The sequence below is a fragment of the Haemorhous mexicanus genome, chromosome 4 (genome assembly GCF_027477595.1).
Source record: "Haemorhous mexicanus isolate bHaeMex1 chromosome 4, bHaeMex1.pri, whole genome shotgun sequence".
Taxonomy (NCBI): Eukaryota; Metazoa; Chordata; class Aves; order Passeriformes; family Fringillidae; genus Haemorhous; species Haemorhous mexicanus.
The window spans coordinates 59207786-59233489 of NC_082344.1; the positions used below are offsets into that span (position 1 = coordinate 59207786).

General features: G+C 37.2%; 1 protein-coding gene across 3 annotated transcripts in view; it reads left to right on the top strand.

Annotated features, from left to right (window-relative positions):
* Positions 1 to 25704, top strand: part of SEL1L3 (SEL1L family member 3) — a 32938-nt gene that overhangs the window by 4619 nt on the left and 2615 nt on the right. For 2 of the 3 annotated variants that reach the window (XM_059845049.1, XM_059845046.1), the window contains exons 3-21: positions 1115 to 1241; positions 4028 to 4149; positions 5501 to 5616; positions 6349 to 6404; positions 7313 to 7445; positions 8075 to 8207; positions 8914 to 9060; positions 9526 to 9731; positions 11271 to 11450; positions 12515 to 12634; positions 13256 to 13396; positions 14478 to 14540; positions 15953 to 16129; positions 17661 to 17788; positions 18425 to 18508; positions 20748 to 20838; positions 20949 to 21033; positions 22772 to 22881; positions 24148 to 24275. In XM_059845049.1, the coding sequence (XP_059701032.1) occupies positions 1115 to 1241; positions 4028 to 4149; positions 5501 to 5616; positions 6349 to 6404; positions 7313 to 7445; positions 8075 to 8207; positions 8914 to 9060; positions 9526 to 9731; positions 11271 to 11450; positions 12515 to 12634; positions 13256 to 13396; positions 14478 to 14540; positions 15953 to 16129; positions 17661 to 17788; positions 18425 to 18508; positions 20748 to 20838; positions 20949 to 21033; positions 22772 to 22881; positions 24148 to 24275 (2347 nt within the window). The remainder of the gene's footprint in view (positions 1 to 1114; positions 1242 to 4027; positions 4150 to 5500; positions 5617 to 6348; positions 6405 to 7312; positions 7446 to 8074; positions 8208 to 8913; positions 9061 to 9525; positions 9732 to 11270; positions 11451 to 12514; positions 12635 to 13255; positions 13397 to 14477; positions 14541 to 15952; positions 16130 to 17660; positions 17789 to 18424; positions 18509 to 20747; positions 20839 to 20948; positions 21034 to 22771; positions 22882 to 24147; positions 24276 to 25704) is intronic. The other variant, XM_059845047.1, reaches the window with a different exon arrangement.

Genomic DNA, 25704 nt, shown 5'->3' on the forward strand with positions numbered 1-25704 from the left:
GCTAAGCTTTAAAGCACCTCTTTTTTTTCCCTAGAACCATTATGAACAAGCATTTTAGAAAAAAAAAGTAGTAGTTTTAAATAAAAAATCATGTATTGCCAACAGTATAGATTATAGAAGCTACTTTGCTTTCTAGACTCTTTGAGTTCTTTTTTTCCTGCCTGCCTGTCTCTCGCTTTACGCTTGCTGACAATTCTTTTGCTCTCAATGTGTGCTCAAAGCAGAACCTAGAAGGAAAAAGAACATTTGTTTCTAAATGGTTCTCTCCCAGAAAATTCCATAATGGTATGTGTGTCATCTGTTTTTTCTTTGCTGGCATGTAAGTGTTCTGAAGAAGAGCAGTGAACATCTTGGTTCCTTTAAGGGCTTTCTAAAATATTTGCTGGAGACAGCATGTGATATCTGACAACACTGTGAAACATCTTATTGTCTGTATTATCTATTACAGATTAAATCAGTTTAATAAACAATAGGAGGAAATAATATTCAAATGTTGTTTCTTAAAATAATATTGTAGTAAATTGTTCAGGGTTTGATTTATTTTATTGTTTTCTTGGTGGTTTTTTGTTTGGTTTTTGGGTTTCTCTAGGCAAGCTGATGATATATCATGGCCTTGAAAATTTTTCTCCTGTTTCTTAGGAGGGGCAACTTTATCAGTTTTATTACAGGATTATCCATATCAGCTAAGAACAGAATTGGTATCTATGCATACATATAATATCGAGAGGCACAAATGGAGAGCAAGTCCAAGAGATTTGGTGAAACGTCACTTAGGCATAACCAAAGATAGGATGAGATTTAAATGAATAACATAAAGTAGGACTTCTTGTTTGCTAACTGGTTCTTTAAGTATCTTAGATTTAAATAAGTCTGTTCTTTCCCTGCTTCTAATTCCATCTGGAAACAGACTCAATTTCACTTTTCATGGGTTATTTGGTCCAAAACTGTAATGTATTTAACAGCAGCAAGTAAACTTGTGTCTAAGGACTTATTGAGAGTTTGTGTTAACTTTGAATCTGTTGTGTGATTTAAATGTTTGACTGTAGGAATGTGAGCTAATTAATTAGTTTCTATGCTTTCTGTCTGTCAGATTAAGAAAGACTGTATTTTACAGATGGTGTCCAGGTTCTCGAATTTATATATGCTTCCAGTGGGGAAAAAACAGGAATTGTGAAGAAATTTGAACAGTTTGAAAACAGAGAACTTGAGACAGTCAGACAACATCAGATTGATTATCCCATGTAAGTATAGGCAAGTAACTGAATGGGGCTGTATTTGGTTTTTGAAGGCTATAGAATGTACTTAAACCCTTGGGCTTTACCACAAATTAAAGTAATACTGCCTACTAATTTCAAAAAAGATGCAAAAGGAACCTAGTTAGCAGTTCCTTCTGCTTCCAGTTTTGGACAGGCTTAAGCTGAACCTCAGGAAGACGCTTACAGTCCATGTTAGTGCAGGGCTGTGTAAGAGATGCCACTGAAGGTGTAACTGAATTAGGTGCAGTTAGGAGGGTGAGTTAGCTGTTACCTGCTGTCAGAATCAGATTGCTGTCTCATGACTAACTAGCCTGGGGTTTTCTGCGTTACAAACAGGTCTGCATTTCTAACATTGTTTGCAGACCAAGAGCAGAGCAGGATTTCTTGCAAGGGCAAGCAACATGAACCAGCTTTATCCCTATAAATTCCCACTCTAGTTTATTTTGCACCTGACAAGCAACCTGATAGAATGCTGTGCCTAGATGAGTCTTCCAGCTTGATCTCACTCAATTTCCTTCTACCATTGCTGTGTAAACTTTCCTGTTTTGACAGGAGTATAACTCCTTAGCCCCTGCACACTATTCAGTTACAGAGGAATCACTCTTGTAAGGTCATCTTGCTCTGCTCTGGTCCCCCTTCCCAAAACTGTCACAACTCTCCAGTTATATTTTGCAACTTCAGGGGAAAAGAGATACATAAATATACCTCCCTTCCACCAGATGCTCTCACCCTGGCAACATTATTACAGAAGTAGGAAATAATTACAGGAACTGCAACTTGCCTGCTGGTTTGCACTTGGCCTCTGGCCTCAAGAAGAGTGCCAAAATTATTTGCCAGAGAGTACAGGTTGCATGCAAATAGCTAGCTCTCAAACCATAACTGAAGCCATAAATACAGAGCAATTTTTAGTTCCTGGTCTCTTCTGGATGAGTGACAGCCTGCTGCTCTTTGCCCACCAACACAGTGCATTCTGCTTCTGGCATGGAGGCACTTAAGCTCTGGTGTAGAGTATATGGCATGAATTTCTGCACCTTTTTATCTGCTCCACATTGTTCTTGCCTTCAAGTGGTGTCTTCAGTGTGTTGTGTGTTGTGGTTTTATGACAGACTGGGGTAGTTCTGTTAGGAAGAGAGTTCTTCAGTTCTTTTTCAGTTCTGTGTATGTGAGCAGTGGTTCCCCACTGTACAAAAGGTTAACAGAAGTAGATGACTCTAACTGAGATACTTGTTTGGCTTCAGTCAGGGATTTGTAAAGAGAGAGAGCCCAAGATACGTAACTGTTGTTTGAGCCTGCAGCAAGGGCAGGCTGGGACTGTAAGGGACTGCTCATGCTGTTTGGCATTCTGCAGCAATGGGAATATGAAATGAGTCAGCATTGTCCCAAACTCTGTCCCAAGAAATGTGTCCAGAACAAGCACAGTCTCAGACTGGCAGTCAAGGATTAAATGGAGACTGAGGCATTTGAGTTTGCTGTTTTGGTAGAGATGGAAGTTGAAAAGAGCAATATATAAGCATGAACACACAAGCAGTATTTCTAGAAGCACAGTGTTTGCCTGTAGGTCCTAGCAATCAATATACAAGTGATTGTCATTTACAAACCTTTCTACCTCACCCATGTACCATCTCTGGAGAAAATGGTGCTATTAACTGTTTAAGGCATAGTTTCCATTAGGGAAAACTTAATCACCCTTGCATTTATTTTAAAGCAGGAGAGCAGGTGTTAGACTTTTAGACCTACAGTGGTTTAGTTTAGGAAAAGATACAAGGTACTTCTGTTGAGCAATGTTTTGAGAGAGAAGCAAGGCAAGCTGACCCAGTCCTAAAGTATTATAAACAAATATTGAGCAGTTTTTATTAATTACAGAAATGCAAAAATTACTATCTCTTTTTAAAAGTCACTAAGAAAAGTGAACTGTTTCATCAGATATGGTAATAATTATAGTGCTTTGCTGAATTTTACATTGGAGGTACAATTCTCAAGGTCATTCAGCATTGACCTAATGGCTCTGGCAATGTTACAGAAATAAGTGTGATCAAATTTCTGTTAAGAGCACAGAAGCAGATTTAGTCTGGCACAGAGGAACCCCTTAAAATTAGATATTGTGATATAAATTCTGCTTTTAGTGCCTCAGCCAGTTTTGAACAGAAATTTCCAAGTACATAGTGCTGTTGGTTTTTTATTTTGCACTGTTCCATAGTTTGCAGAGGCTCCATCTTTATTCATCCTGTGATACCTCTGTGACAGCTGTTCATACCTACCTGTACTGTCCAGAAGATGGACTCATCTTTAACTGCTTCTCCCAAGCATATTTTCACAGTTCACTTTTAGTACAGAAGACAAAGCCTATATTTTTTACTGGCTTTGACAATCAAGATGACAAGACCACGCATCTGGGGGTTTGGTACTGAAGTCTGTGTGGGGGAGGTTGGCTCCAGTTTCTCTTGGTTGTGTTCTCAGTTCCTTGGTGGTATAGGATCTGGAAGTAGCTCTGACCTGGCTTTCTGGAATTGATTCAGATAACACTTCCTTACTCTCTTCTCCTGTTTGTTACCACAAAAGTCTGTGGTTAGAGATCAAAGATCCAAGAGTCTTAAGTGTGGCTTTTCTGAAGAGGATATTTTACTGTAAAGGATTCTGCAGTGTTCTATTCTATTCTGAAGATTACATGTGTAACACAGGTTTGCTAAATCGAAGTGAAATGCATGCTTTTCAAATTATATAGAGAGCTTTCTCATCAGGAGTGGATTTTTTGTTTGGTTTTGCTCATACAGGTTCACCATTTCAATCTGGCTGTATCTACTCCATCACTGTGAAAAGGATCTGTGTGGTATACTCTATTTTATTGATTCAAAAGAAATGTATGGCACTCCTGCTGTATTTCTAAATGAAGAAGGTAAGGGATATTATTAATGGCTTTCAGAAGAGGCCTAATACAGTCTTTATTGATTTGTGCCTAGGAATAACATTTATAAAAATATATTATCAGACCTATTTTGTGAAATTAATCCCTTGCAAAATGCTTCTTTTTGACTATAGTGTCTCAGTAGGAAAGTAGCCACTAAATTAACAGGAGAAAATGTAGTAGTGGCACAGCATCTAATCTTCACTAACTTCAGAAATGTCTTCTTTGTCAGGAGAATAGCCTGAATCTTACAGCCATGAGCATACACTGAGGTTAAACGGTCTTATCTCAATAAACAAGTTTTTTTATTATTACTGAAGTGTTATTTTAAATTTATGTTAATTCCTATATATATATATATACAACATGAAAATTTTTTATAATTGGAAGTAGCCTCAGAAAAAGTCAAAGTCCTTCAAGGTCTTGCCTACATTGCACTTTTCAAGAACCAGTCTGTTTCCCTGATCCCGAAGAAAGTTAAGAGGTATCACTGTCTTAGTCTTGCAACACTTGCCATGGGGGTCTGTTGTTGTCAGAAGAGGGCTGGGAGCTGGCTGCCAGGCTCCCAGAGGAAATCAGCATGCAGAATTTAAAAGTGCACTCCTGGCATTCTCATAATACATTTTTTTCAATCTTCTTTGTGAGTTTGACAACTGACCTCTTCCTCTCTGTTATTTTTGTCATTTTCATTTTCTCTGTCATGTAGCCAATTTCAGTAATTAATATGTCCATTATAAACTGGATGCTTTTCTGTGAAGAACAAAAAAAATGGAAGTTACCAGCTTAATATGAGATTTGTCTGGCAAGGTTTTAGGGCCAGTTTTATTCTCAGTGTTAGACTAGATTATCATAATAGCCTGTTCTGGTCTTAAAAGCTCAACCATGAGTGTAGCTTCTGCTGGTCCAAGAAGTGGAGGGTAGAGTCATCTTGTATTTGATCATTGCAGTCACGTGCCACCAGTTGAGTGCTGAGTGAATGCCATCATTTACTGGTCCCTTCTGCTGTTTGCTGCAAATCACAACTGCTTTCTGATGTTTGAGATTAACTGTGACAGTCTGTCTTAGGTTTAGTCTGTTTAGTCTGTTTAACCCTGGTTTTCAGACTGTGATTTCATGTGGGTGCCTGAGCATCAGCATCTGAGATGTGTAACTGAAATGTTGAGCGCTGTCTGTGGGACTCTCTGAGAGCTCATGTATGGCTTGGTGAGTGCCAGATTTCTGTTGTTGGTGCTGAAGAGGATGAAGAGGACAGAATCACTGTGAACAATGCGTTACTAAACCCGTTCTTGCTGCTAATGTTTCTGTGGTGTTTGTTTCCTTTTTCTTCCTTTTTTGCTCTCAGGTTATGTGCATATTCAGATGCATCTCATGAGAGGGGATGACCTTGCAGTGAAAACTAGCTTCAGCCTTCCTCTGAAGCAGTGGTTTCGGCTGGATCTCTCCTTTAAGGGTGGACAGGTATGCTTGCTACTGAATTACAAACTGACAAACTCCTTAATAGCTGAGGTTGAGAGAAACACTGTAAATTGCATGTGCTCACATAGCAAAAGAATGAAAAATCTAAAATTAGAAGTTGTGAGGGGATGTTCAGACCATGCAGCTTTGGAAAATCAACTTTGATTGATTGAGTTGGATTGTGCGCACCCTCAGCAAGTTTTCTAATGACACCGAGCTGTGGGTGTAATTGAGGTGCTGGAGGGAATGGATTCCATCCAGATGGACATGGACAGGCTTGAGAGGTGGGCCCATGTGAACTTTGTGATGTTCCACAAGTCCAAGTGCAAGGTGTTGCACCTGGGTCAGGGGAATCCCAAGCACAAACACGGGCTGGGCAGAGAGTAGATTGAGAAGAGCCCTGGGGAGAAGGATTTTGAGCTGTGGATCAACAAGAATCATTGAATCATTAAGGCTGGAAATAACCTCAAAGATTATCAAGTCCAACCTTTGACCGAACAGCACCACATCAGTTAAAACCACAGTGCTGAGTGCCACATCCACATGTTTCCTGAACACTTTGGGATGGTGACTCCACAATTAACATGGGCAGCCTGTTCCAGTGCTTGACAACCCTTTCAGTGAAGAAATATTTCCTAACATCCAATTTAAACCTCCCCTGGAGCAACCAGACAGTGTAATAAATGTACCCTATAACATTTCTTTTATTGTAATTAATGTTTTGTGGTCTTTTAGATTGAAGTAAGCAGTGTTGGGAAGAATTTGAGAAGGCATCATCATCAATCTTTTACGTAAGCAGCATTTTCCCCTTTGTGGAGTAGTATGAGTGTGTATGTTCAGATACAGAGAATGGGAGAAGGATAGCACAAGTTTGTAACTGAGATTCTAATTGATTTTGAAAATGCTGTGGTCTTTTTCTGCACTATGCTTTCAAAACCCGTTTGCTTTATTGTGCTTACATTAAGCATCAGCTGAATATTTTTGTTAATGCCATGAGTTAATGTGGTGCATGATCTAGTCTAGTACTAGATGATAACCCTCACTAAAAACTGATTGGCAGGTCAGTGGCATTAAGATCAGTCTTCAGATGAACTTGTGGCCTTACTGAAGTCTAGTTTTACTGTTGCTGTGGGAGATAGTATTTCACCAGGGAAATACTTACTTGCTTTGCTTTGTTAGAGAGCAAAATTTCTACCCAAAATATTCGTACTCTGTCCTTTATTCTATGCAACTGAATATTTTTTAAATGCATTTTTAATTGTTTTCTTTCACTATAATTTAAAATGGACTCTTTCTTGTGCAAATAATTAAAAAATGCCACTGTTAATAAGGGAACTACGTACAGTGAACTGCATGACAGACTTCGGGATTGTTCCTTCTCTGTCATGCTTTAAATCCAGAAATTGATAAGTTACAGATAAATCTAGGAGATAAATAACTTAAATTTTCATATGCTGATTTTAGAAAAGTGAAAAGGAAAGGTGGAACTGAAAAAAATGAGCTTAAGTAATGATGCATATAATATCAAAAGTGTAAATTTTGCAGAGTAAATTTTGAAAATAAACAAATTACAAAAGAAAGAGATACTTGGAATAAGCTTAAGACCATCAGTTGCAGAAATTCTGAGAAATACTAATTTCTCTTTCTTCTTTCACAGTACCTCTAGATAGTCAGCTTACTTCTCTTTCATGTTCTCAAGTTTTAGGGAAGATTTCTATTATGATGACACTGCTGGATACTTCGTTCTTGGAGGCAGTGGGTACGTAAATGGCATTGAAGCGTTCTTTGGACCTGTGAAATACTATCGCCTCAATGTGTTGGAAACAGAACAGGTGAGCAAGAGCACTGCTTGGAAATGCTGAAATATTAGCAGCCAACTGTGACTATATTTTATTTTTTCATATGGAGTGCTCATCAAGTGATAAACTAGCTATGAAGCACAATAGTATCTGGGAACATATGTCATATATGATAATTTTCTGTTGAAATCTAGCTATATTAGTTACCCTTTCAAATGCTAAAAGATAATACTTTGGGAAGTGAGAGTGTAAAGCAGTGTTTGTAGATCTATATTTAATCATATTGATATAATAATGTAATATATATTTAATATATTTAATATTTTCACTATTGCTTCGTTCCCAGAGTTTCTGATGATACAGTGTTGGATATCTTTGATTAAGCTGTGGTTTTGATGAAACTGATGGTAAAAGTCACATGGGTTTGGTCAGTTTTGGAAATTCATCTGTGATTTTTGGATTATGCTGACCATTTAAATAGACAGTGGTCTCCTGGGGCCAGCATCAGGCTGTCTGACACACTAACATGGTGTGCCAGATAAGCTGATTGTAGCAAACAATCTGTTTCCTTTTGTTATTTGTGTACAATGCATCTTTCTAGTTGAGCATACGCAACAACAGACACTGGGGATGCCATTTATCCATCATTTGCCTTTTTACAGATTTCTAATCCTCTTCATGACAAAGACACAGTGGAACAAATTGAACTTTACTACGAGAGTTGTATGGACATTCAAGAAATAGTTTATGATTACAGATATATTGTAAGGCAAGGCGAAAAAACACACAGAAGTTGTAAGTATTGATCTATGACATGAATTTTGAACTGTCATCTTTGGAGATCTGTTTTCTTTCCTTTAGCAATCTGAATATTGATCATCAAAAGTAAAATTAAATTCAGCCATAACAAGAAAAAAATGCAATTTGAAGAGTTTAGTCTTGTTACTGGTAGCTAAAACTGGGGTTTTGTCCCTGCAAATACTTTTGTGTCATGGAATAAAAACTTACTCAAATCATCTTGATCTGTCTTCTCTAATCAGACAGGTGCCTAAAGGGACAAAGAAATACTCTCAAGCTTTCATGTATGCTATGCAATTTCATTTCCTCCATTTCATTTTCAAAATTACCCTAAAGGAAAATGGGTGGATTTTGCTAGAATGTTTCTGCCACAGTTGCCTAACATTCAGTAGTCAACAGGTTTCTATGAAAGTGTCCACTTTGGTGAAAGGAGAATGACATGGCTTAAATATTGTGCTGAAAACTAGCTTATGTTTCTCATTTGAATTCAACTGAATGTGTTGTGACCAGAGTGTGTAAGAAGAAATCTAAATGTATTTGTAACTGGCCTGTGCTAGCTGGGTGAGTTTTTAGCTTTGTGTTAAGGGTGTGCTCATCCTGTCCATTAATTTTTAGTTTACTAAAATTTTTTTTTTTCTGTCAGAAACTTCATTTCAAGGCCAAAAATTCAGCTTTCATGTCTTAAATATGTTGCTTTCCCTAGGTTACTATGAAAACTATTATTTGGAGCTGATTCACAAATATGGAGAAAAATCTAAATGTGATGCTTTCATGTGGGGAAAAGAGCTCAGGGAAAAGTACCACACTTTGTTCAAACTCTTACAAGAGATGGATTTCAGTAGTCCAGATGGTAATCGTGTTTCTTTTTTTTAAATTGTTCTTAAATAACTCAACAATAACAATAAATAACAATATTTGTTGTGTATTTTAGTATCATTTGGCTTAATGTGTTATACATTTTTTTTCGTATTAGCTAACTTAATAAAGGAGTGTTAAGTGGCTTATATGTTGCAATATGCTGCAGATGGAAAGATGGCTTACTAGGTAGAAAGAATCATAGAAATATCCTTATGTTTTTAGTGGTTATTTACTTTGAGATGGTCTTTTGGATTTTTTTTTCACCCTTCAGTAATTATTCAGTTATTATTCAGTAATACTTTATTTATCTAGGAATTTTGTCTCTATTGAGAAAACCATTCAGCTTGAGAAATAACAGAATCTATTATTCTGTCTGTTACTCAGTTTCTGGGGAAATTGGTTCCTAATTTTAACTCTTACAACAACTGTGTGTTCTATATTTTATTTTTGGTGTTAGAAGATGGAAGTGATACAGTTGTAGAAGTTGGCCGGAGGATATTTGAGAAGGTTGTGAAAGATCTGTCCAGTGCCAATGGCCTCAGCAATTTGGGCTCCTCTGTCCCTCTCCTGGTGGATTCCAGTTGTTGTGGATACCATAAGGCTTCCTATTTCCTTGCAGTTATATTTGAAACAGGCCTTGGTGTGCCTGTGGATCGTATAAAGGTACTATATTTATAGGTGGTGTTGTGTCTGTGAAATTAATTACCTTTAAAGACATTAAGAAATGGGATGATCCATTGAATTAAAAAAAAGTTAAATGGCCCTCAGATCCAGGTGGTTGAAGGGATTCTCCAATAAAGCTACTAATAAATCCCTTGATGGCAGTGATATCTTAATGAAAGCCGGATGGTGGGAAGCTTTATCCTGCTCAAGCAGAACAAGGACATCAGTGATATAGTAAAGATCTAAAAATGGTAGTAAAGTGAAGAGCATAGAAAGTACTGCTTTTCCTAGTCACTGTGGAGCCAGGATGAGGAAGAGCCCTTGAGTCACCCACAGTAATTTGAAGACAGGTAGGAAAAAAGTCCCAGATCAGGCAAATCTAAATTTGAAAAGTTGCATAGTACAGTCAGGAAAGAAGTCTGATTTTAGAGTGTGCAAAAATGTGACACTGAGTATATTGTGGTGAAATGAGCAAGGGTAACCATAGTAGAACAGTTTTCTTCTATAAAAAAACTTCAACTGAGCAACTGCAGAGTTTGAGAACTCCTGAGACCTCTTAGGCAGCTTGCAAATGACTGAAATGTTTCAATGTGTTCTACATGAAATAAAGGAAAGGTGTTTATATGTCAGGGGAAGAAGGCGACACTAATATTGCCAACAGAAATTTAATTGTGGTATAATAATAATAGTAAAATATAAAACACTCATAAAGAATAGCAGATCTGTCTGTTGTGGTTAGAGGACACTAAATCAGAAGAACCTCTTACAGGCCAGTCAGAGACAAAGCTCACCTGCAATTCTTCAAAACCAAGAAACCTTAGAAAGGAACCTTTTTTATACCCTAATTATAGAGCATACAGTGCTTATTATGGAGGCTAAGTAATTTAATCATTGGATCTGCTTCAGGTAGTGCAGGAAACAATTTAATATCCAGCACAGATGGGACGCCATTGGTTTTCTTACTGTGCAGGTGAAAAATAATAGTAGTGCTGAAATTTTTTTTGGCAAATGTGTGGTGCATAGACCAATTAAGATGTATCTCAGGGGAGATTTGTGCTGAAACCTTATCAGCCATAGATTCCATCTGACTAGTCCTGTCAGATCCCTAGGGTAAGATTCTCAAATGCTGTTTGTTAGCTTCCATATGTTTCCACAGAATTTACTGTGAAAACTCCAGCTGGCATCGGTGGGACTGGTTAAGTCACTGCTGAGTATAAAAAATGTCAGAGTGTAAACAACACCATAGTAAAATGACATTAAAAAGCTGCTGCACATTTAGTGATGACAGAATAAATGCAATACTTGAAAAGTATTTAGAGCCTAGGGTTTTTTTTTTCCAGTGTTTCTGTGCAAACATAAGACACTTTGACTACTTTATGGGCTGTGTTTGCTTCTGTAACTGTATTTACATAATACAGCTAGTATATCAGCTACCAGAATGAACATTCTGTTCCCTGAAAAATTTCTTAGGAAGTGCTTAACTTGTGAGATGTGCAGTGAATTCATTCTTGTTTATGTCTGTTGATTTTTGCCCTATAGGGACTGTTATATAGTTTGGTTGGTGCTCAGGGGAACGAGAGACTTTCTGTGATGAATCTTGGCTATAAACATTACCAAGGGATTAATAACTATCCACTTGATTTGGAGCTGTCTTATGCTTATTACAGCAATATTGCAATAAAGACATCCCTGGATCAACACAATATAAAAGGGGAACAGGTAAAAAAATTATAAGTGTATCTGAATTTTTTTCTGTGCAAGTTATTTTTCATATTCTTATTATATGACCAGAAGATTTTTGTCTTGATTTACAAATATTGGTTCATCTGATTTGTGTCCCTGTCTCTAGCAGGGGTGTTGGACTAAATGGTCTTTACAAGTCCCTTCCAGCCCAAATCATTTTATGATCCAGTGATTGTTACAAAATCTCCCAAATTATATGTAGGTATCATTACTGTTTTTCTTAGGAAGGGGGAATCAAAATCAATATCAGACTCAAATCCTCAGAATTGTCCACAAGCCTGTCTTTTATTAAAGTCCAAGCCTTATTCTTGGCCCCTGAATCCTCACTCAGACTTTTAATTATTAATATAATTGGATGTGTTTATTTAGCAATTGATCTGCTGTTTCAATAGACAGACATCATGAAGTTCCTGCAAAAGATGAATTGTCCTCTCCATACTTTAACCTTTTATGTAATCAGAGTAATTACTTGGTTGTTAAATAGTTATCTGATAAAGTTACAATAAAATAATTTCAGAGTAGGCTGCTAACAGGAGGTAAAACAACTTTAAGAATTGTCAAGGTAGCTTAGTGCTAGAATCCTGGTTTATCAGAAAGCATGATTATTGTACAAAAATAGAGAGATTCTAATTGCTGAAGAACTAAAAGCTGGCAGACTTACCTAGAGACTTACCTAGATGAGAGTGCTGTGGGTCAGGTCTTCATCAAGCTTTCTGCCAGTCTTTTTTTAATCTTTTGAAAGCGATTTCTATAGAAATATTAAAGCATTGAAAGACTTAAATACACTTCTTTGTCATTTTTAAAACCAAAAGATGGTTTGGGTTTGGTTTTTTTTCAGTTGTTGGTGTCTTGGCATATCGTTCCGGTGTAGAATGGACTTACAGCTTTTTACAGTGATGAGAATTTTAAAATCCAGAACTGATCATGGATTTTTAGGGATAAGCAGGACATGGACAACATTTTCATTTTGATAGCAGATGTAGAAATCCATTGTGAAATTCATGTAGAAGTTAATTTTTTTCTGTTCACCTACTCTTCAGGCATTTGTTGAAACTATAAGACTGATGGATGATGAACTGCTAAAAGCTCAAACAAAAGAGAATGGTGATGTCTTTATGTGGTTAAAACATGAAGCAACAAGAGGAAATGCAGCTGCACAGGTATAAAGCAATAAATTTCCCCGTTCTTGGTTTTAGACACATTTAAGAATGTGCATCTATAGACCATGTAGGAAAGTTGCAGCTGAAAGCAGACAGACTTTCCCCCTTCCACCCAGAATTGCTTCTTTATTCCAAGCCTGGACTACTTCTCATATTCCTGTTCAATAATATCCAAGAACCATGCAAATGCCATAACAATGATGCAAAGCAGAAGGGAAGAGTCTTCAAGTCTTGGCAACCTCCTTCTCTGATCCTTTTCCTTGGCTTTGTATTTGATACATTGCAATTACTGCTGCTGATCTGAGACCAGTAGCAGTATATTGTAATACCGAGCCATTTACATGCATCGAATCTGTCACTTACCTCTGCACTTAAATCAATCCAGACTCTATGATACTGACAGCTGTAAAAATAAGCCTGCTGGAGAGTTAGCATCAGTGCATTCCACCACTGAAAAGCTCTCTGAATATTTCTGTTAACCAGTTGTTTTCAAACTGTTGAGGGTGTATACTAGTTTCTTCTCATATTTGAAATGCATCTAAGCCTGCAAAAGTCTGTTCCTGCAATTTCAGTTTCAATACCAGCATTTTTAGCATTACTACTTAAGTTGTTTTCTTTTAGCAACGTTTGGCTCAGATGCTGTTTTGGGGCCAACAAGGTGTGGCAAAAAATCCTGAAGCTGCAATAGAATGGTATGCAAAGGGTGCAATAGAAACAGAAGATCCAGTGTTAATATATGATTACGCCATTGTGTTGTTTAAGGTAAGTCATATTTCATGTTTTCACTTCAAAATAGTCATTCCTTTAACATGATGTTTTAAGTTATCTGCAATGACACATGGTAAGAGTGTATACAAGTGCTTTAGATTTACTCTGAAAATCAATCAATAGGTATGAAGCTAATGCTGATTTTCACCAAAAAGAGGCACAAAAATTTTAAAAAGAGCAAGTTAAAAACAATCTTACATTATTCCTCTCCATATTCAGGATCAAAATACCGCCCAAATTGTGGATCCTAATTTTTCCTAATGTCTTGTCACCTCAAGAATCCAACCAGCTAGTAGGCATAGGCTTTGGTGCAGAGGTGTAGGTAAAAGTTTGATCCTTTCTTAGAATGCCCTTTATTAGGATGGTTTTTTTTAGTTGGTATTAAATTATCGCTGCATGCAGTTGGTTTTGCCCTGCTAGAAGCAGTAGACCGAAGATGCTAAACTGAAGTATGACCTTACCTAAGTCAAATAAGTTGTATCAGCTAAGTGATGTCACCCATAAGACATTCAAGCACTAATGCTTAGGTGACGAGGAACTGCTTGGTCTTCGTCTCATTCCTTTGACAGTGGAGAGTTTTTCTCTAGAAAATGCTTGCTTAAGTTTTGCTTGTGTCAATTTTGAGCACACATAATTTTTTACCTGTGTCTGGAATTATTTTATGTGGACATCATAAGCATGACATCTGTGCATTTCCTCTAGAGACACTCTAGCATCCTTTTTCAGGAGACCTGAGAGCTCTTACTCACTGCCAAACTGTGTACAACCTGTGCCCCTTTAAATGCTATTTATTCTTCCTTAGTTGCTCAAACTTGAAGATCTGTGATATTATTTACCCATAAAAATCACTTGAATATACTGGTGAAAAAATATTTCCAGGCTGAAACACTGAGATTTTGTAAAGCTCTGGAGGAAGAATGAACACAAAGCTGCTTGTTTTGTTGTAACTGTTTAAAGCTGAATGACACTTTGTAGGTAATAGTATCAATATTAAAAGGCATTTTGGATGCACTTAAGTGAATTTTTACCAGCCTGCATTTGTGAACAGTGATTGTTTCACATATCCGTTTCCTAGGGTCAGGGTGTGAAAAAGAATATAAAACTCGCATTGGAATTGATGAAGAAAGCGGCAGCCAAGGTAAAATGCAATAAATATTTTACTGTAGTAGTTCTGTACTAGGTGCTAATAACTATGAACTCTGATTCATATAAAATGCCTGTTACCATAATTCTGTGTCATACTGCTTGCTTCTTCCAGTATTATCACCATGAATGGTGAAAGCCTTATTTGCCCAAGTTGGGAGACTAGACCACTCAAAATCAGCCAAAATTTCTGTGAAAGAAAAAAAAAATTCTCTCTACTTACATCTTTTAGAACTTGATGTTAGTTAAGCAATTATTGACTGAATATTTGATCCAAGAATATGTTTTTTCCTCATATTCCCAAGCATAAAGGGAGAGGACCTGGATGTCCCAAAGTCTCCTGATTTATTTCCATAGTAGAGAGAAACACTGAGCACCACAGAGCAGAGGAGCCTCACTCCATTTAATGATCTAGGACAGCCAGGTTACCCAGGCCATGATCTGGTCCTTAGAATAAAAATGAAAGAGTGCCTAGACCTTGAATACATTCCTAGCTCTTAGAACCAGAATTTGTTAAATTACTGATTATGACAGTAGGACTACCCTGCTGACCACTATCAGAAAAGATTTGTGCCAGTTCTGGGATTCCTTTGAAACAAGAGAGGCTATCTGTTCTACTGCCTGTTTGGGAAAGGCTTAAATAAACTGAGAGGCTTTTATGATGTCGTCAAAATACCTTTGATTCAGGATCTGAGGAACCGCTTCCTGGAAGAGTCCTGGAGACATCAATTTCCTTACTGTCCTTGAACTCAAACACTTGGGTTCTTGTGCTCCAATGCACATTTTCTATACAGAAACAACATCATAATTATTGAAAAGTTTAATGGCTTTTGCATTTTAATGTGCAAGTTAGTAACACTGCTGGCATACTTACAGCCCCATATGATCCACCAGTTTATGCAAGGAAGTGGTGACTCATTGCAACAATAAAAACTGTCTCAAGATTTTCTCTTGAGCCAAGATGCAAAGATGCAACTTAGTAATAGCAAGTAGCAATATTATAAGCTGATCTGTACGATGTTGGTGAAATGTATTTTGAAAGCAGCATTACAAAGTTCTGTGTACTTTGCTTTCTATTTATTCTGAAGGAAATGTTCTAGTTTAAAAGAAGTGGGTTTTTTGATTGCTAATCTTGTCAACCAGTTTCTGGGAGTTCACAAGAACAAGGGTCCTGTTTGGCTTTGAAGAGGAGACAGGGAAAACTAGTCACAGTTTGTTCTTGTCAACAAGTGAAAGTCATGGCTGAGACTGTAGAATAAGGTGACACTGGAGTCTTATTCCTCACTCTATATACAAGGCCACAGAGAAAAGTAGTGGGGGACAAAAAGCTTTATAACCTCTAGTCCCAGAAGTGACAAAAAGCAGAGTCAAATGTGTGACCTGAGACTGCTCTTCTCCTTCCCTAAGGGCTTGCCCCAGGCAGTGAATGGATTAGGATGGTATTACCACAATTTCAAAAGAGACTACAGGAGAGCTGCCAAGCACTGGTTAATTGCCGAAGAATTGGGAAATCCAGATGCATCATACAACCTTGGTGTCCTATATTTAGATGGGATTTACCCTGGAGTATCTGGTAGAAATCAAGTGAGTAAATATTTAATGGTACTATTTCTTACATTAGGGCCCTGTTTAGAAGATTCTGCCTCATTCTTGAGATTGCTCCGTTCACCCTAAGTTAGATTTTGATACCTTTTATCATAAAGAAGGATTTTACTGGGGATTCAGTCAGATTGTTGAGAGAGAGAGATGTTTCTCAAATATCTCAGTCAAAATTATATGCATGTGTTCGTATTCTTTTAATTTAGAAACAAAACAGGTGCAGGTTTTACTCCTTCCAGTGACAGCAGCCAGGAAGGATAGTGTGTGCTCTCACACCATGTGATCTTTCAGGTTCTCAGTTTTGGATTGGAAAGTTTATAGGGAAGGCATTCCACAATAACTGAAAGAAGTACAATCTTGTCCCTGAACCCATGAACAGCTATGCTACATTCACATAGCTTCTGTGAGCCTCAGAGCTGCAGTGAGAGGCCTCCAATCCAGACTTGAAAATGTAGGTATTTGATAGAGTCCTGGTAGATGGCAGTATTTTGTTTTTCTGTCACAGAACCCATTAACATATGTGCAAAATAAATTTTCCCCTAATAGGAATGGTCTACTTTATTTATATTTCTTTTAAATAACTTGGAAGAAGTGTATGAACAGCAGCAAAAATGTAGTGAGGTAAACTGTAATAAATGTTGTCAGACCTCATACTTAGAGCTAAAAAATGTTTCCAGTGTGGCCTTTGAGTCCTGGGATCTGGATATACTCCAGACAATGAGCATTTCTGCTGCCAACAGCAGCAGTGCTCACCAACATGTGCATCTGGCAAACACATTTTCCTTCCCCAGGGATCAAAAAACACATTTCAGAGTGGACTGATTATAAGAGTACACCTAAAAGTGCCCAGGTTTCTTTATTCATCAAAGCCAATGGCAAGAAGGAGTGTGTAGTCCATGCTCACTAACAGCAAGCATATACTGATGGTTCAAAATTTCCTGAAATAAATTATTTTGGGTTGTATGCTGGTTTGGTTTACTTTACCAATTACTATTCCTGTGGGTAAAATGTCACACAGCCTTCCCACTTCTGTAGCTTTGGCCCTGCTTACTCCATCTGTGTTATCTTTTTTAAACCAGTTTCAAAGATTTGAGCACTGTAGTTGTGGTCTGCTGAACATACAGAGAATTGCTGCTGCTCCACAGCCTTATTTGGCATCACAAGTTCTGTTCTCCAGGATGCCTTAATAATCTTCCTACTAGTGAATAACCAATTTGACTTTTGTCAGTGCATGCAAGACTTTTGTGTCAGTGAGTGTTAGTTAAACATTTAGACACATTTCTGTTTGGTGTTCCATATATTACCCAAATACATGTTTTTCAAAGCTTTCTCTAGCCTAAACTATTAAAAATTTGGAAGAATTCATTTCATCTAAGTACACTAACAGTAGTTAAACTATCTTACCCTCATTAGACAGCTACCTATTTTTATTCCTATGATGAACAGAGTCCTGAAGAAGAAATCTCAATAAAGTTTATTAATGCAGAGTTGCTAATTGTGTCCTGTTTCTTCACAGACAGTTGCTGCACGCTATTTCTATAAAGCTGCCCAAGGAGGGCATATAGAGGGGACTTTGCGATGCTCTCTCTATTACATCACAGGAAATATGGAAGACTTCCCTAGAGATCCAGAAAAAGCTGTCATGTAAGTAAGGAAACCATTTCTAAAAGGAGAATATATTTCTGATGTGATTATTTTGATTATTAGTGATTTTTAAGTCCGTGGCTTTATTCCTTGTACTTCACAGTGCTTACCCCCATGGCAAAAAGTTCTTCTGCAGTAATACTTGATTTGCATGAGTCTGTGTATTATTTAGATGACCAGTAGATTTTAAGAGATGTTGAATACTTTTACTACTTCTTTTTTTCCAGAGCAACTCAGAGAGATTGTATCAAACAACTCTGAAAGGTTGTATCTAGAAAGCCACGCTATGTTTTTTATTTTCAAGAAATATCGGTGATGTGGTAGAATTGGCATTTTGCATCAAAACTAGGCAGATAGTTTTTGATAGCACCTATTAACTTTTGTTTGTTTTCTTAAAAAAAATTGCCGAGATAAAAACATAGGATGTCTCTAATACACTTATAGAGATGAATGGATTTCATGTTCTCAGTAAATTGTCACAGGATTGATGCAGTGACTACTGTTAAATCCCATAGTTTGTCTTACAGAAGAAGTTAGATGGTCATCCCATATCCTTTTGTGTTCTTTGAGTCTACGTCAGTTGGGATAACATTACTGGAGCATGACCATTCATTTTTCATTTGTTCTATTCCACAGCTGGGCAAAACACATTGCAGAGAAGAATGGCTACTTAGGTCATGTAATCAGAAAAGCTCTCAATGCTTATCTGGAGCTTTCATGGTATGTTTCTTCTGTTCTCTATATTTTCTATTTTTCACTTACTTTATAACAAGATAAAATAATTAATAATGGGCCATCACTGCAAAGAAGAAAAAAAGCAGTAACACTACGAAAATCAGTTGCAAAACATCCATTGACATAAAGGGAAGGAGTTCACCCAAAATGTACGTCAACAGTTCTGACAGAATCAAGTGAAAAGCAAGGAGTTTGTAGTGTGAAATATTGTATCAACTGTGGTTCTCATCCCATAATATTTGTGTAATGTGCACTGGATTAACCAGAGGAACACCTTTCACTTTTACTATTCTCTCTGTAACAAATCTTGTATTTTACCTTCTCTCATCTGTATATTTCTGTGTCGTGAAAAGTCCAGCTGCTGGATTAGATTTGTTGGGTTTTCTGTGTATGGTTAGTATTGTCTTTTGTGTAAGTATAATAGGGGGCTATAATATCCAATGAGCCAGTCAAGAGATTTCAAAATAGTGTCGAGGTTAATGCTCCATCCTAGCAGCCTCTGTAGGCATGACCATCAGATATTGTGTGTGCAAACATCAGACTGTCGTATGTGATTAAAACAAGGGCTCATTTAGTCCTGCAGCTTCCCCCTGTAAATACTGAATTAGTGCTTCAGGCTAGGGAGATCTACAAGAAACTGTCAGTGGACTGTTCTGGAGTAACCCATTCCTAGAAGAAGTATCTTCTCACTCAGTCCATCACAGACATTTCTTATTAGACTTGAACCCACTTCTGAGCACTGCAAACCTCTGTTGATATTTTTGTAGTGTATTCTGTTGTGCAAGCCTGTGACTCTGCCCAGCTCACTTTGCAGTCCACAAGTAGATGACAGGTAGAGCATAAAGATTCCAGAAAGTCTGGGCTCAAGAGCTAGTAGGGAAAATCTGGAGTCCTACTTGAGATGCCAGGGTGTAAATTGCATAGGTATAAATTGTTGCACTGCCAATCCATCCAAGTAATATGTGTTCTTCAGTCATTGTTTGCAGACACATGTTTTACACATCTGTCTGTCATGGTAGTTTGATCTTCAAAGACTGATGCAAAGGCTGTAAATGTAATTTCTTCTCTTAGTTGCCCTTTGAGACTTAAGGATCAACCAATTTCCTAGCTTTCCCTTGAATTCCTTCTGTAGTCCCAGGTCTCTCTTATACTGGATGTTTTTACAGGGCAAGTACAAGGAATAATTTGTAATCATGCAGAAATATCTGGATAACAGGAGATTATATCTGCTAGTTCTGTAAGGGCAACTGCTTTCACAATTTGATTTGAAGTGGTTTTGCTTAGGTAGCTACTCTTGAAGTCAAATGTGTATTTGACCATATCTTCCAGTTAGCTTCCAGTTAAACAAGCCATTGAACCCTGAAACTTGCCGTGGTTTTTACCTTTGTGTTTTGGAGAAAATCATTGGCAGCACTACCCTTTAACAGGAGACTTCAGAAGGAAAAAAGTACACCAAGTGGGGTTTATTGTTTTGGGATTTTAAAACTACACACATGATTTTAAAGACTTCCTCTTAATTTTAAATGCATAGTCTTCATAGTATAGAGTAGATGAGTGGCAGAGAATATGAGAGATGCTCTCATCTAGTCAGAATACTGAATTGCTATACTACAAATGCAATATTAAGTTTTACTACTTACTTTACAATCAGTGAGATGCATAAAGTCCTTAGAGGGACAGAGACTGTTTTTCTATTCATACATTCAAATATCAAGAGAGACAAATTCTTTTTCAAGAAGCTCTGTCTAAAAAGACAAGAATAAGACAAGTCACATAAATGAAAGGTAAAGCATACCAAAGAAATACTCAGATGAATGTTAGACAGATATATACACAGCCAAGTTAATTATAGATTTTCTTTAAGTAGAGTCTTTTAAGAGCATTTTATCTGAAGCATTTAAATAGAGAATTGGGCTTAGTATCAATTCTTCTTTCCCATCAGTCTGGCACTTTGAGTAAACACACACTGGAGCCAGTAGCTTCAATGCAGGAGGAAAAGGGCTGCAAATTCTTGAGATGCAGCATGGCAGGTTACACCAAGCATTGCCTGTATGTGTCGCTGTTGCATGCATTTCCCAGCCTCTTGCTCTTAAACTTTGTACCAAAATTTTGCTCGTAGGCAATTTTATGCATTTGTTTAGTGCCTTTGGGTTTTTTTTAACTGCAAGTAAAATGCATGTTATTTTTGTAAGGTTTTTCATTAATTTATTTTATCTAACATTAGGCATGAAGCTCTGCTGCATTACATTTTAGCAGCTGAAACTGGGATTGAAGTGTCACAGTCAAATTTAGCACACATCTGTGAAGAAAGACCAGTGAGTAAATGAATTCACAACTCATTATCCTGAAAGGACCCTTGTTAATGATAACGTGTGCCATTAGTCTCTTACCTGGGATATGAATGAATCAATTATTTTCTTTATAGGACCTAGCAAGAAAATACCTAGCAACTGATTGTGTCTGGAGATACTACAATTTCTCAGTTTCTCAAGTCAATGCTCCATCATTTGGTATGTATAAAGTATTCTTTCTAAATTTTAATGTTACTTTTTTTAAAAATTTCACAGACTGCATTTGTCACAACTTCTATGTGAGTAAGCAGGTTGAGGGAGGGAAGATTAATTCCTTCTAATCATACATTTGCTTTTTCATGTTTTGATAGGAATATCAGGATAATTAAAGGTAATTAAAGTGTTTTATTTCAGCACAGGTTTTTTGAAAATTTCCTTTTTATTGCATTAAATGGCTAAAATTTTAATAAAATAAAAAAGCTAGGCCCTGAGGAAGGGCTAGATATTTAGGAGTCTGAGCAATTTTGACTCAAAGTTTAAGAAAAAAAAAAGCAGTAGACTTTAGGAGCTCCTGCCCTTTGGTTTATCAAAGGGAAAATCCAAAAGTAAATATACTTCCATATCATAATTGAGTCATGAGAAACTAATAAAGGCTAAGGGATTCCTTATCTAATTTAATATTAGTTTTCCTCTTAGGGTACAGAGTTTATCAGCATTCGTAGAGCTTACCTTGGAGAGCTAAAGGATTCTCTAAGGTCTATTTGCAAATAAGTTAACATTCCTCAGGCCTTAAATTTTACTACACCTAGGGCTTCAATAGCTAAGTCATTTTGGTGTATCTGGAAGCTTTACTGAATATTTGAAAACATTGATCTGATTGTCTCACAGGAGCACTTCAGTCATTTGTAACAAGCGTGTGGAAAAGTGGAGTGTAAAAATAATTCATGCTATTCATTTAAATACACAGTGTGGGAAATTTAAAAGTTGGAAACTGAATACCACATGGATATAGCCTGAAGCCAGAGGAGCTGACAAACACTGATAGCTTTCCTGAGGAGTTTGTAGACACCTTAGCAAGGTGTAGTTTGGTTGACCCTTTGGTAGATCCACTGGTACAAGCTCACATTAGAAAAACTTCTGAAGGTCAGACTCATAGGATGGAACTGTCATTCCATTTCGCCCCGCTGTAAAAACACATGGGATTTCTTGGTAGCTGGTGTAGACACACAAGCCAAAGTGTAGAAGAGTTTCAAGTTATTTGAGGAAAGCTTAGGTCAGGTGAGTGTAGACACAGTCATAGGAGTTTTTAAATTCAGTAGCACATGATCATCATGCTTGCTCCTGTCTGGGTCAGTGCCCTCTATGTTGATGCATTTCATTATGGTGCAATGTCACAGAAAGATGTTTGTAAAATGTTTGCTAGGCGTTGCTGCCTTCTAGACCAGGAGAATTGTATCCTTACTGTTGTCCTAGGTTGAATTGGGTTTGAAACTAATGAAATTATCAGCAGCGACGTTCTCTTAACTTTTGGGAAAGGTTCAGCCACCAGAGTGTCAAGTGCAGAGCAAACACATAGATGGCATGATTTTAAGTTTCACCAATTTAGTAGGGTTAATCTGACTAAATAAGGCTTCAGGTTGTCCAAAGACAGATTCAGCAAGTGAAGAAGGAACTAAATAAATGAAATATAAAGACTCTCAAGCCTCAGATTTTGTAAAAGCAATGTCATTCATTAAATTCATTAAAGAGAAACAATGAGAGATTTCATCAAGAATAAATATTTTTGGTGGGAGGCTGATATAAAGTAGCCACAGAGACAACCAGAGAGAAAGAGTACATTTGTCTTTTAGTATTGTGCTTTAAACAGAATTACTGTTAATTTCTCCATCAAATTAACAGTTGGTTAATTCTATTGCTACAAATAGTCTAAATGATCTTCTGCTGATTTCTTCCACAGCTTATTTGAAGATGGGAGATTTCTACTACTATGGCTACCAGAACCAGTCTAAAGACCTGGAGCTGTCCATGCGGATGTACGCCCAGGCAGCCTTGGAGGGGGATTCACAGGTGGGTCTGCAGTCATGGCAAAACTCCAGAGGGTAGAACATTTGGAGAATTTAGCTGTGACTGGTTCTTCTGCTTGGCCTCATCTGCACCAAAGAAACCTGCTAGAATAAGTTACAATTATTTCAAAACACCTTGTGAGTCAGTAGTTGCTGTTTCATAATAGAAGATAAACTTAGCATAGATTAATGGTCTTAGAATTAGGCTGCTTTGTAAGCTAAAGGTAAATGCCTTAATTTGGTGCTACCTTACCTTGACGCAATTGGCTTAGTTGTGACCTCAGTATTTTTGATATTGCAAGAGGAAGAATTAATAGACTGCTGGGTTGTATTCCAGTCCTATCCTCTGCCATTTTATGATTAAAAAAAAGAAGAATGGCCCATTTCCCTTGGTATATTAAACCAAGTGAATCCCAGGGCGAATTTTGTTCACTAACGAAGGTTTCATCATAAAATGCTTTATAATTAAAGAATACACCATGTCACATCACCAAAGACATGCAGTGTTTCACCACTGAGTTTCCTGTTCTCAGGCCCTCCTGAAATGTCCTGGGTGCAATATTCTGTTCTCCCTGTCCCTATGGCAATGTCCCCAAATGGTGTCTTGTATGTGAACTTATCAAAGATAGCATGGGTGGGTTTTGTTTTGAGGTTATTGGGACAAAACATTACTGCTAAACTAGCTAAAGGAAAGAAGAGATGCATAAAAAGTTACTTTAAAGTATGAAAGTCAAAGTGATGGGGAATCCTGTAAAATGTCTCGTGTGTGTTCATCTTCGTGACTCTGAAGAGACACAGGGTTACCTAAGACTTGTCCAAATAAGCAAAACCATAAGATTAAGGACTTAAATTGTCTGGAGGAAATTTCTGCTCTCAATTTCACTATTCAGATTCTGATGATCTTTGGAGCTATGTGAAGGGGGATTGAACAGTAACAGAACAGAAATCCATTTCTGCTTTCTCTCTGTTTTTCCCTCGGAGAAAAAATGACAGTTTGATATGGTGACTGGACTTAAAGAGCAATTCAAAATAAGAAAGAAACCATCTGTAAAAAGATATAAGAAAACAATGTTATAACGTCTTAATGTTTCTTTTGCATTTTCAGTGTTTGCCTGAATATATGGTTAGGAGAAAAGGCTTTCATAATTATTCAGTGAATATCACATTATACTAAACAAATTTAGGGAAGACAGTTATAATTATTTAGATACTTGGTGCTTAAATGCAGATATTTAATGTTTAAAAAGTGTTCATTTGTTTTTACTGTTAGGGTTTCTTCAATTTGGCCCTTGTCATGGAAGAGGGCAACTCCATACCTTCCTACATTCTGGATCACTTGGAAATTGATCAAGCATTACATTCTAGTAATACATCACTTCTTCAGGAGCTGTATTACAGGTGAGTCTTTTTTACCCTTAATCAGCATCTTCTGATTTTCCATGTGAGTAAATTTACTCTTCAGGACAGCAACTCCTATAATTATAACTTTGTTCACTTTTGTGATTTAAAGCAGGTTAAGGTCAACATACTTGAAATTCTTAAGTTCCCTAATTATATTTCAGTTTATGCCTGATTATTTGTGGTTTCCTGAAATAGCAGGGCCCCTGGATTCAATAATCCAGGAGGTCTTTTCCAGTTCAATATATATTTAAGTTCCTAAGTTAGGCACTGGTGGTTTGTATGCAGTCTAAAACAGTAGTTGAATTCTAAATGTAGCATAATTTAATACAGAACTTAAAAATGTGTAACTGGAATAATAGCAATCCTCCCTATTGATTCTGCAAATATGTTCAGGCTGGCACAGAATATTAATTATCTGAGAATGTTATAGGTCTGCTACCTGAATGACCTGTGCCAGCACTATTCATGGACAAACCACCTAGTGTCCTCTGCTTCCAGTACAGAACTTGGGTTTCCTTTACCCAGGTAAAGCAACAGATGTTGGAAGGCACAGTGGGAATGTGAAGCTTACACAGCATTTAGTGAATTTGTGGAATTGCCTTTCAAATATTTGAAGAAGCAGGAGCTAATAGTCAGTATATGAAGCTGTGAATGATGAGTGTGTGGTTTATCATCTGTTTTGCTACTCAGTGAATCCAGAAAGGTGGAGATGACACCAACATTGAAACCTCATTTGTCTCTTCACCGGCAATCTGCTGAAATTGTTGTTCACTGCAGTTAGACTGAACTTGTACCCTAAATTGCTTCCAATGGATGTGAAACTGCTAGTCAGATACTTAGGGGTTCTGGACCATCTGGGATTGCAAGCTTGAGTCTAAATTCTGCCTTTACATGGGCTGAATCCACCTGCTTTGCTGTGAGAGTAATTCCAGAGTTGACAATGCTGCAGGGTTTTGCCATCATCATACCATTTTGTCCAAAAGGGCACATACTTTTCTATATTTATATATATATATATTTTTTTTTATATATATATATATATATACACACACACACACATATACACAGTCTGTGACTTTACATCTAAATTAGATGTATATTTATAACAAAATTTATGTAGAAAAGGTATATATCTGTATATACACGTCATTGCTCCCTCCTTCGCTTTCTAAAAAAGAATCAATTGAAGCTTAAAATAGAGGCCTGTGATTTAGCTGTCTAAACTCCCCTGGTAGGTGAGGTCCTGTTTGATAGAAATAAGAAAGCTGCTCAGCTCACCCCACAGGAGGTGGGTACCTTGTGCTAGTCATCTAAAACCCTCTTCAGGCTCTGACTTCATTCTATTAGACAGCATTGTCTCTAAAAGAGTTTTGGCACCAGTGTTCTGTGTAGGCAATTAAATTTTGTACATCTAATTTTAAATCAA